This window comes from Alternaria incomplexa (genome assembly GCF_024043165.1).
Source record: "Alternaria incomplexa strain BMP 0042 chromosome Unknown scaffold_14, whole genome shotgun sequence".
NCBI classification, from domain to species: Eukaryota; Fungi; Ascomycota; class Dothideomycetes; order Pleosporales; family Pleosporaceae; genus Alternaria; species Alternaria incomplexa.
Window position 1 is genome coordinate 184,353 of NW_026249863.1, and position 16,610 is coordinate 200,962.

Sequence of the window (16,610 nt, forward strand, 5' to 3'; positions counted from 1 at the left end):
ATGATTCGCAGTATTGCGCTCCCATAATGAGGACTAGGAAATTCTAAGAAGCAAAAGTATCTTTTACGGAAGCAATATAATTAAAGAGTTACGGAGACCCTTGTTGTTGGGCTTTCCTTAACGTTTCTAGCGTTTGCGAATCTTTAAAAGAGTCTTTCATGATAACACTGTCGTCCCAATCCTGGCGCCTTGTCCAAGTGTACGGTTTTGTCAGCAAAGTATCAACAGTCTGGTAGTACGATGAAGACATAGGCTGTCATCACCTGTTAGTGTATACATCTCTCACTCGACACTGAATCCAGATTGCCGAGCTCGGACATGCGCTTCGACCAACAACAAAGCGGTAAGGAAACAGAAGCTGTAGGCTTACGTACACGGCTTCATACTTATAGTTCATTAAGTCACAGCGCTGCTATGCGTTCAATGTATGGTGGGGTCTATCTTAGACACTAGCTTGGTAAGGCCTAGCGCTTTCTATAGCGCTTCATTGTTCATTGGCCAGACTCTCTATCGAGCAAGCCACAGACGTCTGCACAGCCCACGCAGTCAGCAACACGTTGGAACGCGCATCTTCCCCGCTTACATTTAATATGCTGTATTAATTCCTTATCGCGATCATCACAAACCTCACATAGTCCACAAGTCCCCCCAAGGTCTGATCGTACGCCGAGTCTACTTCGTCTGCTGCATGGTGCCTTGGTAGGTGATGTGGGTGATTGCCGCATACATGACACGTACTGACATGATAGGTCGAGGCGCAAGGCAGCCGTGGAGCGAACATGTCTTCCGCAGCCAACCCCGCGTTTGACGACTACCAATACCAGTCACTAGACCATGCAACACAGCAAATACGACTTGTCACGCTTCTGGATCCGCTGGAGAACGATGACGCTATACGTCTCGATATCAGCGTCTTCGAGATCTCAGAAGCCCCGCCATACACAGCCTTGTCTTATGTTTGGGGCCCACCATCAAGCAATGACATCTACATCGCTAACGGAAGGCTGGAGATACGAGACAACCTTTTCAAATTTCTCACTGAGTTCCGGAAATGCAGCGACAAGACACCCTCAGACCAATATCTTTGGATTGACCAGCTGTGCATTGATCAGTCGAATACGGATGAGCGCAATCACCAAGTGCAGATGATGAGCGACATCTACAGCAAAGCTACGTCAGTTGTTGCTTGGTTAGGCGGCGGATCTGAGAAAGCCTGCGCGTCGCCCGAATGGCTCGCCAAACGCGGATGCGATAAGTTCGAAAACATGTACGATGCTGCATGTGCATGGAAGGATGTTGGAGAACAAGCGGCGTTGGCTTACATCCTTCACAATGAATACTTCGAAAGACTTTGGATTGTACAAGAATTCATACTAGCGAGGCAGATCAGGGTCCTTGTGAAAGGCGTCTGGCTGGTGAATGACACACGTGGATGGGAGTGTCGATTTGAAACCCTGGATCACCATCTCCAGCGCTCCATACCTAACACCTCGTATAGCATCATCTGCAAGAGTTCTTTGCGAAGAATCGGTGGTTTCATACATCTCGACATGTTTGCCGCACTGGACATGTATGCGCTGAATAGTTGCGCAGATCCGCGCGACAATATCTACGGCTTACTCGGTCTTGTTCGTGTTGACCAACGCGTTACTGTCGATTATGAAAAGTCGAATGATCAACTCTACTTGGACCTGGTTCTAGCTATGCTTCAAAGCCAATGTCTCGACGAATCAGCAGAAGAATCACCCGAGAATGGAGTTGAGGGGGTATGTGTCACAGCTGCTATTGTGATGGACTTCGCATGGGCCGATCAGTACACCTTTAATTGCCACATTTCTAAAATATGTTGTAGTGACAAACTGGGACGCTTTCGTGGTCATGCTTGTCCGATCACCGCAATAGGCTTTGAAGAGGCCGCAATGACTGGTTGTGAGGTAGATCGGTTTTGGTTTGACTTTCAAGGGAGAAGACATTTCATTTACTGCGTACATGAAGTGACAATGGCAGGTGAGACGAAACGACTGTTGGAAGAGGACTGGGAAAAGTATTTTCCTCGAGATCATGCAGATGAGACGAAACGACTGTTGGAAGAGGACTGGGAAAAGTATGTTCCTCGAGATCATGCAGATGAGACGTCGTAACTGTGCGTGCATGCTCATCTTGCAATAGCAAGCCGGACACGTCTTTAGAAGGCCATCGTCGCTTTTTAATGGGCTACAAATCTATTCACGTTCTGATCAAGAGCTGGGCATTGCGACACCCATGAGTGAAGTGTCAGCTCTACGCATAAATATGACAGCGATATTGTACGTCTTGCTGTACTTTGACCTAGACTTCCATTGTGCAGTTTTGGAGCGGTGTGCTTGCGCTGTGATCATAATGGTTTGCTGGCTACCTTTCTTTCACTTTAGTCAAAGCGGTTACATAACGTCCTCTGCCACTTTCCTCCTCATTATGCAACCTATTGACCGCTGCATACTAAAGACCAACATCAACATACAGCGACCCAGCAACCTATAACAGCGCAGAAGTACCAATGAACATGTCTCAACGACCCAACATCGAGCTTTCCGGCATCGCGCCCCAACGCACAGGCGTCCCCGCAGACCACATCGATCCCAACCACCCCTACTTCCCTCATGACGACGAAGCTCAACTGCCTCCACGCCCATTCTACAAAAGACACTCTTTTTTCACCAAGAAGAGATTCCTCATCCCCACCTTCACGATACTCATCATAGCCCTACTCATCGCCGCCCTACTTGGCGGCATCAACATCGGCCTCTCGAGATGTCCACACGCGCCAGCCCCAGTCTATCAGACACCTACTCTTACATCCACACCAGCCCACACAACGCAAGAACTAACGACTATAACAACGACGGTACGTACAACGCCTACGAAGACGGTACCCTTTGAGGCGCCGGTTCGACAGACGCCGGTGAAGCCGATGAAGCCTGTGGAGACGGTGTGTAGTGAGAAGGGGAGCTGGCCGACTGTGGAGGAGTGTAGGGGGAACTGCTTCGCAGATGGGAAGTTGGAACGGGAGATGTGTGTGCCGTGGACTGGGGGGTTTACGTGTAGGATTTGCTCGTCGGCGCATGCGTAGGCTAAGTGGTTTGGGAATGAGAGACAGTGGACCTAGCAAATCATGCGTTTTTTCTATAATCGCTCTGCGTCATCGCAAGACGTTGAAAGTAAGCACGCAATAAGCCCTCGCCTCGTGAGTCTTTGCCGTGTCAGCTTGCTGTGCTTATTTGTACTCGATTTGAACGCTGATATCTCGAGAAGGCGTTGCTATAAGGTGCGCTTTGACTTTGGGACGTCGATTCTCGAGAGTACGAGACCAGAAAAAGTTGGAAGTATCGATTCGACGAGGTATTCCAGCGTCTCTACGTACGGTAGCTAGACCCGTCGACAGTGAATGTATACATGCCAAGATATCTCCCATCCACTCACTCTACTCATTCGCGCAATTATACAATGCAGCGTGGATCACCTAAACAAATGTCAGATCGTGTTCCAACATTGCGTATCCTCATGGCTATTGAGCGCGTCGACAACACGCGCAGGGTCGCGTTCCAGGCGCAGAATCAGAATCGCCCTGATACGCCAGTGACTATGCAGTTCCTCGGACGCGAAGCATCTGAAGTGAATGAGCCTTTTGAGGCTTTTTCTGCCAGGCAGTGACGCGCGCACAGTCCCAACTTGTTAAGCCTTGTTATGAAGTCTTGAGTTTTCCCCTTCCTTGGCGTATATCTTGCTCAATTCAGTCCGCGACCAGCCGCGCCACCGTCACCACACCTTGAAACCTCTACTCTGAAAATTGGAAGGACTTGGTCACAGCAAACCTTTCGATCTGGCGCGCGCTCAGGACTGTAACGCGTGATATCTGCGCATCTGACTCCGCGATTATACCCCGCAAACATAGTCGACATCGCGCCGTAAGTTTCAACGCTGTCGACTTCTGGACGCGATGACAGCGCTGCAACCCTTTTAACCATCTCGTCTATCCAACTCGACGTTTGAATCTCGTTAACTAACGATTTCTCTGAAGGGTTTCTCCACCATTCGCCACGACTCTGCTCATTCAGCGCATACCCCCACGCATCCCAATACATACCTTGTACGCACCCGATAAACCTACACAAGAGGACAAAGGCGCAGGAAGATGTCGCCCCACCTGATCGGTAGCCTGGCCCGCGGGGTTCCCAGCGCGAATGAGATGCCAACACCCCAGAGCAAGGCCAAGGTCAAGGTGCCCGCCAGCAGCCCGCCGGAACATGTTTCGAATACCGATTCCGTCGCAGTTGATGAAGATAGCGATGGCGAATTGTCGGACGACCCTGCACCCTACGCCGGTCGGGAGCTAGTCAACAAGGAGCTTACACCGAAAGAGACGTTCGCGCCCCACGATACCGACCCCACCAAGATCGAGGCGACTTTCAAGATCCAAATGCCCGACGGCAAGAGCTGGTTCATACAGAAGAACATAATCCCAGAGAAGCGCGAATCCGCCGACCGTGACTTGTACGAAGCCGATGACAGCATCTTCTTCCCTGACCTCGAGAGCTGCAAGGTTCCCAAGAAGGACAAGGAGAAGAAGAACAATCCCGTGGTAGAATGGAACAAGGTCAGCGAGAACCGTTGGGAGCGGACCTTCAAGGGCATCAATGAGGTCTTCACCCCGAGCATCGCACTCCGCCGCTTCAACGCCCGTACCCGCGCATACGAACACGTCCACGTTGGCCAGTCGAAACTCACCAACATCGATCCCAACGACAAGAAATGGAAAGACGCATACAACAAGTGGATTGATCAGATCTCGCGCCGGTCCAACGCCGCCTACGAGAAGAAGAAGAACCGTGATCACTGGATCGTCCCAGAGATCTGCGCCATGTACGCTGGCATCAACGACTTCGTCCACACCAAGGGTTTGGACGCGTACGACACCATTACCACCGCCGACTTGTCCAAGATCGTTGAAGCCATCAACAAGGCTGGTGGGAAGAATCGTGGTTTGGACGCTCTCCGAGGACAGATCACGTCTGCTCATGAGACGAAGAACAAGACGATGGCGTATCTTCGTGAGCACGCCCGAGACTTTCGACTGCTGGTTGAAGGTGGCGGCGTGGTGAGCAATGAGGAGCGGTACCCTAAACACATGATCCCTCTGTCAGAGTTTCCAGTTGAGAAGCGCGCCAATCACCGAAAAGGCACCGGTAAGCCCAAGACATACAAGCCCAAGTTCCGATCTGTGAACACACAGACTGGCGATGACATTGTGGTTCACGAAGACTACGACGGTGCCGGCGTTACTTCGACTGCAAGCAAAATTTCCAAGAAACGCAAGCGCGACGCGCCGGCTTCCGACAGCGACGAAGTCGAGGATCAGACCGAGCTTGCTGCTGACGAGAGTGACGAAGAGGAGGTCGAGCATGGCTACGGAAGCGACGCTGGCGAGACTTCGGACGAGGAGGGGGAAAACGGTGATGAGCCCGAGCACATGAAGGGAGTAGAGGATTTGGAGGAGCCCGAGAACGTGAAAGCTGAGGATGTGGAGGTCGAGGACAAGGAACCCGAGGACGTGAAGGCCGAGGTCTTGGGCGCAGCAGACGTGGAGGTCGACGCCCTTCCGCCCGCCAAGAAGCCACGTGTGACCGACCACGCCATTGAGCTCGCCCGCCGGCTGCTCGAGGACGATTCTGATGAGTAGCTGTCAGATACAGCTGTCACGGCCGAGATCAGGATAACGGGCCGAGGCTGGTGCAGCGAAAGCGCGGTAAAAGTTTGATGTGGGCGTTGAGACTAGGGAAAGGTACGAACGACGTTATCAATCATTGAATCTGCGCAGAGCAACAAACCGGCTTGTCCAATAGCGACATTTGGCAACGTATTTACGTATGAATAGCATGATGTAGACGTAGAATGGATGAGAACAGAACCTGGCGTGACCCCTGTGCGTGACTACCCATGCCGCTGGAGTTAGATTCAGCTTCTGAAGGTGAGAGACACGATAATTTACGGATAGTTGGATCGAAGGTCGATTGCGCAAGATGAAGAATGATACGGAGTCGGGACTGACGAGGATAACGTATATGACGATGGCATGGCGCTGCGTCGCATAATGGAAGGCGCGATCAGTTGTGTTGCACCACGAAGGCAGAGAATAAGGAATTCGCAATGCTGTTCAACGTGCTGTAGTCGGTTTCCTCGGGGGTTATCAGTATACTCGATGGCACGGATGAAGATGATGAATGTTGATGGCATGCGCAAGGATAGGTGAGAATGAAAGGAGGTGCAAAGAAGATACGGCAGGCGCGACGAACCTACCCCGCAGCATCGCCCACAAAAGCACACTAACCGCAGAGCCTTCCCCCACCAAAGGAAACTTGACGCGACACCACGACTCATTGCAATTTTTGCGTAATTTGAAATATCTGCGTTCGCCAAAAGAGCAAAAGGCACACCAGAAAACATGTCAGACACTGAATCGGACACCGCGAGCTCGGTCGGCAGCATCGTCGAAGACGCAAGCGAGCCGGATACGACTACTTTCAAAGATCTATTTTCGGATCGACAATGGACTCGTGTGTCGGACATGGTAGAGCACAACAAAGCTGAGAATGGATTTGATCTGCCCGCAACGATCAAAGGACTTGGACCAGGTACGTCTGACAATGTTGAACGCTCATCTACACGTTATACGCCTTACCCTTTTCGGATGACTACTGACTGTCTGCACTAGACGCGGACGAGATTACCATCATCAAGCTGATCAACTACCTCCGGTCAGAAGCACAGAAAGGCACAGATCCCAAGAGTATCAAAGTAACCCTAGATGATCTCACAAGCGACAAGTATCTACAGCCAGTATTGGAAGATGACGCCTTACTCTTTGAACTTGGAGATCTAATGCCAGACGATGACAGCAAGGCCATCGACTACGACGAGTATGAAGCGAAGATGCACAAGGACATGCAAGAAGACTTCTCCAAGATCAAGCTCACCAATGATCGGGACCAGGACTACTTTGAGTCGTACAAGGGCAACAGCATTCATCGTGAGATGATTGAGGATCGCGTACGAACAGAAGGGTACCGGGACTTCATCGAGAAGAATGCTGAGGTATTTGCTGGAAAGACCGTGCTTGACGTCGGATGCGGCACTGGTATCTTATCCCTCTTCTGCGCCCGTGCAGGCGCGAAGAAGGTGTTCGCAGTCGACAACTCTGGCATCGCTGTCCGCGCGAAGGAGATCATTGCGAAGAACGGCTACCAAGACCGCATAGAACTGATTCAAGGCCGCGCTGAAGACTTCAACACCCAGCGGTTGATTGGCAAAGAGAAGGTCGACATCATCATCTCGGAATGGATGGGCTACGGTCTCCTCTTCGAAGGCATGTTGGATTCGGTCCTGCGCGCACGGGACATGTACCTCAAGCCTGATGGTATCATGGTGCCATCCCACTGCAACATCCGTCTTGCACCAATCTCAGATGCCGACTGGATAGCAGACAGCACGAGTGAGAAGTTCTGGAAAGACATCTATGGATTCGACTTTTCACCCATGATCCCAGGCGGTTTACTCAACACTCACGAAATCGGTGTCTTTGACGTGCCTGAGAAGGCGCTCTGCGGCACTGCGACGAGCCATCTGCTAGAGATGAAGACTGTATCCGTGCAAGATCTGAGCTTCAAGGTGCCTCTTCGCATGACACTCGACCGCGACATCACATCTCTTCGGGCCATTGCGATATGGTTTGACACGATCTTCATCCACCCTGGCAGCTCACAGGATGTCAAGACGCTTGACAACGTTGATTGGGGCAAGAACGGTATTCCGGGGCTGGGTTTCTCGACGGGTCCGAACAACACGCCTACACATTGGCATCAGGCAGTACTGCTCCTCGACCAAGAGGTCGCAGAGAAGCAGGCCTACAAGAAGGGCACAGTGTTGGAGGGTAGCCTGACGTATGCGAAGGAGAAGGGCGATGATCGCGGTATTACCGTGACGGTGGAATGGAAGGGTAAGGGCGAGCAGGGGGAAGTTGAAGGAAAGGTACAGAGAACGATGGCCTAAGCCATGCGCGAGTATGAACGAGACTAGAGTAGACACCAGATACCACAAAGACGCGTCTATGTAGCCTAAGCGCGACACGTCGATGCCGGGCCGACATTTCTGATTTCGCGCTAGTGTTCCGATTCCGAACTGCACGCGGAAGGCTGGCAGGAACCCCGAGGCGTCGACAATGCATCTTCACTCCGCGCAACACCCCATCTGCTGCGATAGGGCGATTTGTATACTTCCCCACCCGTTCGATTCGCTTGCAGCAACAGCTGTGCCGCATCTCTTCTCCACGATTGCCGATGTCCGAGGTGACGACATACCACGTGGATCGTGCGCGTGAGCTTCAACATTCTAGGAACCCTAGGTGTCGCATCTCGTACCGCGAGACACCGGAAGCTTAATATACGCCCACACGTACTACTGCCGACTGGACGCTACCTGACATCCAGTGACTGCCTAATAATGCGCAATCAACGGTAGCCGAGCTCGATAACTTCTATGCGCGGTATCCTCCCTGGGCGACCCCAGGCTAAGCTCCAAGCTGTCGCTCATGGCCTGTGGGAAGGCCTCCAGATAATCGTATGACTACACCTTTGCGACGCGCACAAAGACTGACTTGCGCTTCGTGTAGGTCTACATCTCCGGTAACGCGCTGATCATCCTCGATCGACCCAACCACGTCCTCCAAACCATCTACATCGACGAGGAATTCGAGCTTGAGGCAGTCGCGATCGACGAGGGCACCGGCAAGCTCGCGGCATGTTCGACGCGACACATATACATATACCGGCCATACGGGCAAGATGAAGGCGCGATCAAGGTGGGCACATAAGGAGGGGCAGCTAGGAATGACTGCTGATATGCGCAGTGGTCGCAACAGGGCAGCACGTCCCTGCCTGACGCCGATGACACGATAACGACCCTTTCATGGGGCATGCCAGACGAATTGCTCGTCGGCAGCGCATCCCTCACCCTTTTCAACACCCACAGCGACATCGAACGGATTTGGACAAAGCAGCTAGCGAACCCTGTCAAGTTCGCCCACTTCTCGCCCGATGCCGAGTTGATAGCTTCGACAGGCAGGTACGACCGCCTCCTCAAGATATGGCGACGCACATCCTTCGGCTCGGCGGATCAGAGCTTCGACTACTTCTACCTCCCACACCCCAAGGCCATCACAGGCTTGCATTGGCGGCACCCGTACCACAAAGACCAATCCACGGACAACGTACTGTACACAATATGCGCGGACCAGAAGGTGCGAGTCTGGGTACCAGGAGAGCATCACGGCGTAGATGGCATGCATATGTGGGCTGAGGTGGACCTCGTCGAGTCTATAATGTCACGACATGTGCCACTGGAGCAGCAGTCGAAGAAGCGATATGCCTTCTTCATCGACGGCAAGCACTTTACACATGCGACGGAGAGAGCGATGCAGCAGGCTTCGGCAGAAGAGAAAGACCACGGCATCGCGCTGCACCACCTAATAGAAGTCGCGAATCGCAACCCGGAGATATGTGTTGTACTGGATGATAGAGGCAACATGTCTGCGTGGGGTTTTGAGAACGTAGGGGCAAAACAGAAGAAGGTCACCGACGTCTTCAACATTGCGCATGTCGATGGACTTCATCTACATTTCGCAAAGAAACCGAAGCCCATCGAGGACAACGTACAATTCTACGCATTTATCGGCGACAAACCCGAATCCGAGTTGACCCTACTATCGCATCACTTTGACGGGCGAATCGAGTGGCTAGAGTCGCGCATCGACTACCTGTTCGATCCTTCCTCACAACCACAGCGCATTCAGCGCAAGGCTATGTGGACGGGACACTCGCATGCCATCAAGAAGGTCAACCGCACAGCTAGCGGAAGAGCATTGGTATCGCGGACCACGACAGATGAATGCATTGTATGGCTACAGCGGCAGAGCGATCAGGGCATGACGTTACATCGACACTGCAGCGTCAAAGTGACGGAGCACATCCATCGTACTGCTCTCTTACAAGAGGGTAACTTCATTGTTTTCCTACATCATGACGAGATCTCGCTTTGGGATACCCGTGGCCATGAAGCCGTTGAGATGACACGACTCGCATACAAGCTTCAGGGCAAACCTCTGTGTCTGCTAGTGATACCAGAGGTCGAAGTTGGCGGACAGCGCATACACATCGCCACCATCAGTTCTGAGATGAACGGCATCTGCTGGGAGGTCACACTGCCAAAACCGGAGCGAGATGCACTTGCGGGTGAGGGACAGCCTGCCATCGCGCACACCAATGGCTATACCAACGGTCATTCAGAGATCGCGCTCAAGGAGTTCTCCACGTTCAACCTTGGATCTGGCGACGACCTTGCCTTTGTACTGCCTGTAGACCCCGCTGGCACAGCACCCGTCATCTCGGGTTTCCTTGACACCTTTGCGCGAGACATAGCCATCTCATACACGAAATTCGGAGTCATCAAGTCCTGGACTGCGCGTGTTAACATCGAAGACCGAAAACTGGACTGGCTGTTGACTTCGGAGGTCGAGACTGGTGTCAAGAACCCATCACTTGCTAGTGGCACGTCGATACGCAAGGCTGCGTTAGCCGATGCTGATCGAACTACGCTCACTATATGGAACACCCGAAGCGCTCAGTTGGAACATGAAGAGACATTCGAAGGCAGCGGAATCATCCAGGATCTCGACTGGTCTTCTACTCCCGACAACCAGTTCATACTTGCTGTCGGCTTCCCCCACCGTGTTGTCATCTACGCCCAGCTGCGATACGATTACCTCAACGCCGGTCCATCCTGGGTACAGATCAGTGACGTGCGCATTCGCGACATCACGCCACATCCGATCGGCGATTCGGTATGGCTAAGCAGTGGTAATCTGATCATTGGCGCAGGCAACCAGCTCTTCATTCAAGATGAGCATGTCCAGGTGTCCGAAGGGCTATTCCCCAGCTTGCGTACCATCTCACGGAAGACGGCATCTATCGACATATTCGATGCAGTTAGCAGACTCAACGGTCCCCTACCCGCGTACCATCCCCAGTTACTTTCACAATGCGTCTTGGCCGGCAAGCTGCTACTGGTGCAGCGCATCTTGATTAGGCTTTACACTACACTCAAGTTTTGGATCGAAGGTGAAGAGCTTGACAGCTCGTTGGGATTCGCACCTGAAGACTTCTCAGAAGCTGAGGTACGTACATGAACAGCTCTTTCTAGATGTAGCTAACCTTTGCAGACACAAATGACCGCATCTCGAAAAGAGGTGCATTCATCCTACGCCGATTTCTCTGACGATAGCGAGCCTGAGGCAGTAACCGAAGAAGTCGCCTCTAGTCTCAAAGAGCTCCTGACCACTAAGCGGATACCGCTCTTGACCAGTCGCGAACAGTTTCGCCTGGCCGACATCATCGAGTGTATTGGTATGGTAGAGAAGCATCGTCGATCCATTGATGATAACGCTGGTCGCTTCTTGCTGTTCTTCCGACAACATGTACTGAGTGAGACGCATAAAGGACCCATCTCGTGGCGCGAGATCATCTGGGCGTTCCACTCAGGAAGTCAGGATATTCTTGTCGACCTTGTCAGCAGACACTTCAGCGGGAAGATGATGTGGCAGCACGCAAAGGAGTGTGGAGTGTTCATGTGGATGTCCGACATCAACGCATTGGTACGGTACACTCTTCCTTGTCGGTAGAAAATACTAATGACATCTACAGCGCGCCCAATTTGAGGTGATCGCTCGGAACGAGTACACAAAGACCGATGAAAAGAACCCCGTCGACTGCGCCCTATACTACATGGCTCTCCGGAAGAAACCAGTCCTAGTCGGTCTTTGGCGAATGGCTACTTGGTCGAGAGAACAGGGCGCCACCCATCGACTGCTATCGAACAACTTCAACGAAGACCGTTGGAAGACCGCCGCCCTCAAGAACGCATACGCATTGATGGGCAGGAGAAGATTCGAGTATGCTGCGTCGTTCTTCCTACTTGCAGATCATCTACAAGATGCTGTCAGCGTTCTCCATAATCAGCTTGGTGATACCCAGCTCGCCATAGCAGTCGCCCGCGTCTACGGTGGTGATGACTCGCCCATCTTGCTGGACTTCTTGAGAGATAAGATTTTGCCCCAAGCTGCTAGAGAGGGCAATCGATGGCTTGCAACATGGGCATACTGGCTATTGAACAAGAAGGACATGGCCGTTCGCTCGCTGGTCACACCGCTGACAACTCTACTTGAGACTTCCGAACCCCCCAGTTCAGCCGCTAAATCGTACCTCACCGACGACCCGGCCTTGGTAGTCCTGTACAAGCAACTCCGCGAGAAGTCACTCCAAACATTACGCGGAGCCACAATGATAGGCATGCGCGAAGAGTGGGACTTTGTGCTACATACAGCTGGCCTATACGACCGCATGGGCTGCGATGTCCTCGCCCTCGATCTAGTCAAGACATGGGAATTCTTACTCCCACCACCACCGACAAAGGCAACATCCGGTCGTCCGCCGCTGAGCCCCTCGATGCCGCGTCAAAGCTATCAATCGCAGGGAAGGAATCAATCTGCGACGGACTTTGACTTCGATCCCAGGAAGCTGCTGCGCAGGAGAAGTTCGCTCGTTATCGCCGATCTGCCCGTGCGAGAGCATGCTCATAACGATTTGGCGGAAAGTAAGGGCACGCTGGAAGAAGGTAGGGAGAGTGGTGAAGAGGATGGTGAAGAAGAGGAAGAGCAAGAGGATGAAAAGGATAAGAAGAATGACGAGAAGACTAAGGAGGAGTCGAAGAAGAAACCGCCGCCGACTCAGTTCAATGAGCCGGATGCGAATAGTTTGTTGGATGCTTTCGGTTTTTAGTAGAGCTGGTTGGTTGATACATTGTGGTTCTGGTACGAAGGTTTCGGGATAGTGGCATGGCTGGGTGTTCTGAGCGGTACTTGGTAGGTATAATAGTTGGTGCGTGTATCCTGCACGTGGTTGCCAGTACCAAATCTCAGGCCTTGTTGTTTTATTCAAGATCGTCAAGTCAATAAGATTGTGTACTACATCGGCCGCAAAACACGATATTGATGTCAGATACTTGTAGCAACGCATGAAAGTAAAGAAGCGTGGCGATATCAAAATTGATCTAGAATAAGCCCCGAGGGTTGTGCTCGAAAAGTGGGTGAGGTTAATGGTGCAATGCAAGATCCGCATGTAAAGATAGGTAAACCAACGGGTATTCTTTCTTAGTGTTTCATACTAAATAGTGCTGGGAGCTGCGTTACAAGTTACCAAACGAGTGCTCCATGTCATCCTGCCTCATCCATCAAGCTAACAGACTAGACAAAGAATGCAGCAGCAGCAGCGCCAAGTCCAGCCAACAGCGGCGCACCCCTGACCATCGGCGCACCAGCCTCCGTCACCTCAGGCACAGGCGCAGTTCCAGAAGCACCTGTCGCGTTTGTAGGAGCACCCGTAGACATGGCACTCGACATCGTCGCTGTAGCGGCAGCAGTAGCCTCCAACTTCTCCGTTCCGGCGGTGATGACCAGGTAGTAAGTTCCGAATTGCGTCGCCTCGATCTCCACCTCAGAAACATAAGGTTCATCAGGCGCACCACTCTCACTGCAGTAAGCTGGCTGTGAGACGGACGAAACAGCAGAGCCATAGCCATAGCTAAAAGTTTGCCTGACTGTCTCTGTACCTGCAGGTTCGGAGCCGCGTGCAGGATACGTGTGTGTTCTCGTCCAAATCTCCTCGGTTGTCGAGATGTAAGCCGTGTTCTGGCAGAGGAGACTAGCGAGGCCCGGGGGGTAAGATACTGTGCATGTGCGGTTTGACCCTGCTTCCTCGGGGGTCGGCCAGGTGCAGTCGAGTGCGTAGGTGTCGTCCTCATCGTCGTCGCCGGAACCGGCGATGCCAACGTCGACTGTGGTGCCGTAGTATTCGGGACCTATGGTCATGGTCATGGGACCGTTGACACCGATGCTGAGAGCGTCTAGATCGGTTCCTTCGTCGTATTCGACGGCGACGGTGGTGTGGGTTTCATTGGCGTTGATGACGGAGCCGACGAAGCCGATGTTGTCTGTTCCGAGGCCGTTGGAGGGCATCCAGAAGGAGGTTGTGACTTGGGCTGATGCGCTGGCTGCGAACAGCATGGTTGAGAGGAGGGATGCCATTGTGGTGGTGGTGGATTCAGGTGTAGTGGAAGATGGTTTGTGATGTGCACAACACCAACGTTTTTCCACGAGGTCTTCACGTTCCTTTAAGCATCGTGGGATTGTCGCTGGGGATACTCACCGGTAAGCCAAGCCCAGGGCGCAGCATCTTGGCTTGGACGGTTACAGCGGCTATCATCTCAATGAGTTGGCGTTCTGCTCAAATGACTGGAATGTGGCGGAAAACCTGCTGTGTTGGTTTACCACATATTGGCGCTGGTGGCCTTGTTTACAACAGAGCCTAAGTCCGTAGGTAACTCGGGTCTCGTAAGCGTTTCATGGAAATTGGCCAGCTTAGCGATGCAGTTGCGGCTGTGCCTGGCTGTCACGGATGTATGATCCGGGCGTAATAGGTGGAACTCGGATGGATAAACGGCAGAGGTCATCCGTTGTGTTAGCAATGTGATTCAGCGACTTGACGACCTAACCCGTTGTAAGGCCTCTGATCGGTGTGGAATACCAAGACCGCTTGCCTTACGAGCCAAGACTCGTAGGGGGCTGTGGAAAGATCGTCTCGTGTGAAGTCGACCCAAAGCATTGCAGCGACACTCTGCTAAGTTCGACGGGGCGACACGACTCTTGGTGATGACCTTTTCGTCGACTTGTGAATGCGCCTCTTTCTACCACGCTGTGAACCCTATCACGATTCGAGAGATGTCGTGCAATCGCAACAGCGCAGAGAAGTCGGGTCGGTGAGTCTTTGACATCCAACAGCGAGCTGATTAGTGATAAAAGTCGCACTCGCTCGCAGCAGTGAGCACTTCATGATGGAGATGGACGTGAGGACGTTCCTGTTGTCGTCCGTGAAAAAGGTCTAACATGACACTGAGAAGCGAAAAATGTGGAATAGTAACGGTGTGATATTTGAGAAGTTGATGGGTAGCCTTATCGTTGAGATTTGGTAGATGGCACCCGTGGACGCCCACCAGAACGAAGTGTCACGTGAGCGCACAAGTGGGTCCTCGTCGTTCGGCTTGAAGGTATCGCCGAGTGCGCGTCATCGCGCCGGATTGGTAATCCATCTCAACACGCGTCGAATGGAGGCGATATACTGTGTAACGTCACACTTCAACACCACATACCTACCACGATGCCTTCTCAACGCGACTTAGAAGGCGGTAGCGTGCCAGACGAGCGCGCGCCCTTGCTCTCGCATGATGCCGCGCGTCAGCACACGCCCACACCATCGGAAAGCGACGAAATCATCGACCAACCGGAAAAGGCAGCATCCAAGACCTGGTATTATGTTTGGAGAGGCATCCTTGCCGTTTTCGCGATACTGGTCGTTGCCGTCTTCATCAAAGGCTGGATAGAGGCCGATGACGTCGATGTATGTTCCTCTGCACTGTCGCGGCACATATAATCTCCAAAAGCTCACAGCATGCGTAGTTCGATCTCAAAGGCGCACTGAAGCGTGCATTAGGTGGGGGCTTGAGTGGTGCTGCGGCGATGATACTGCAAGTGTTGCTATTGATGCCTATCCGCACGATCATGAACTACCAATATCGCCATGGCACATCGACGACTGTCGCAACTAAGACTCTGTATGCCGACGGTGGTATAGGTCGATACTACCAAGGTATGGGTGCTGCGCTCTTTCAGGGGCCCATCGCTCGATTCGGAGACACAGCCGCCAACGCTGGTATCCTGGCCTTGCTGCAGTCAAACGGCTTCCTGAAGCAGCTTCCTTCGCCCATTCAGACGATCTTTGCATCAGCGTGCGCTGCAGCTTTCAGAATGCTACTAACACCAATCGATACCTTGAAAACTACCTTACAGGCCCAGGGAGCTAGTGGCTGGGGTCTCCTCCGACAGCGCATTAGGACCGACGGCATCGGCTCTCTGTGGTGGGGTGCTTTCGCAACCGCAGCAGCGACCTTCGTTGGACACTATCCCTGGTTCGCCGTATACAACTTCCTTTCCGAAACCATTACAGAGCCATCAAGACAACAGATCGGATGGTGGTTACTACGGGCGGCTTTCATCGGTTTCTGCGCTTCGGTCGCTTCGGACACCATATCGAATTCGTTGCGCGTTGTGAAGACCTATCGACAGGTCAACGATACGAGAATATCCTATACTGAGGCTGCCAAGCAGGTTATCCGTCAAGACGGAAGATTGGGTCTATTTGGACGCGGATTGAAGACGAGAATCATCGCCAACGGTCTGCAGGGCATTCTGTTCTCCATCTTGTGGAAGCTGTTCTTGAAAATCTGGGAAGACAAAACGGGTTGAGCGCGACTGCGATTGGGTCGACAAATTTGAGACAAATGAATTTCGGGTTGACTACTGCAATGTGCGAGTCATACGTACAACGAGACCTCTTTTTCGACGTGCAACACCGTCG

At 52.5% G+C, this 16,610-nt stretch overlaps 5 protein-coding genes across 5 annotated transcripts; 4 read left to right on the forward strand and 1 right to left on the reverse strand.

Moving 5' to 3' along the window:
• Positions 1 to 779: 779 nt before the first annotated feature.
• Positions 780 to 1,855, forward strand: J4E90_008784 (uncharacterized protein; the record flags this gene model as incomplete). The annotated part of the gene is made up of 3 exons (XM_051438306.1): positions 780 to 1,312; positions 1,499 to 1,766; positions 1,853 to 1,855. 3 exons carry the CDS (start codon positions 780 to 782, stop codon positions 1,853 to 1,855), a joined length of 804 nt encoding a protein of 267 aa, XP_051287616.1.
• A 2,316-nt stretch (positions 1,856 to 4,171) lies between these two features.
• J4E90_008785 (uncharacterized protein) lies at positions 4,172 to 5,716 on the forward strand (the record flags this gene model as incomplete). Its single annotated transcript, XM_051438307.1, has 1 exon — positions 4,172 to 5,716. The coding sequence occupies one exon, from the start codon at positions 4,172 to 4,174 to the stop codon at positions 5,714 to 5,716; it is 1,545 nt and encodes a 514-aa protein (XP_051287617.1).
• A 762-nt stretch (positions 5,717 to 6,478) lies between these two features.
• J4E90_008786 (uncharacterized protein) lies at positions 6,479 to 12,920 on the forward strand (the record flags this gene model as incomplete). Its single annotated transcript, XM_051438308.1, has 6 exons — positions 6,479 to 6,668; positions 6,749 to 8,061; positions 8,702 to 8,890; positions 8,939 to 11,260; positions 11,306 to 11,737; positions 11,787 to 12,920. The coding sequence occupies 6 exons, from the start codon at positions 6,479 to 6,481 to the stop codon at positions 12,918 to 12,920; spliced, it is 5,580 nt and encodes a 1,859-aa protein (XP_051287618.1).
• A 464-nt stretch (positions 12,921 to 13,384) lies between these two features.
• J4E90_008787 (uncharacterized protein) lies at positions 13,385 to 14,224 on the reverse strand (the record flags this gene model as incomplete). The annotated part of the gene is made up of 1 exon (XM_051438309.1): positions 13,385 to 14,224. The coding sequence occupies one exon, from the start codon at positions 14,222 to 14,224 to the stop codon at positions 13,385 to 13,387; it is 840 nt and encodes a 279-aa protein (XP_051287619.1).
• A 1,129-nt stretch (positions 14,225 to 15,353) lies between these two features.
• On the forward strand, positions 15,354 to 16,498 carry J4E90_008788 (uncharacterized protein; the record flags this gene model as incomplete). Its single annotated transcript, XM_051438310.1, has 2 exons — positions 15,354 to 15,593; positions 15,653 to 16,498. 2 exons carry the CDS (start codon positions 15,354 to 15,356, stop codon positions 16,496 to 16,498), a joined length of 1,086 nt encoding a protein of 361 aa, XP_051287620.1.
• Positions 16,499 to 16,610: the final 112 nt, after the last annotated feature.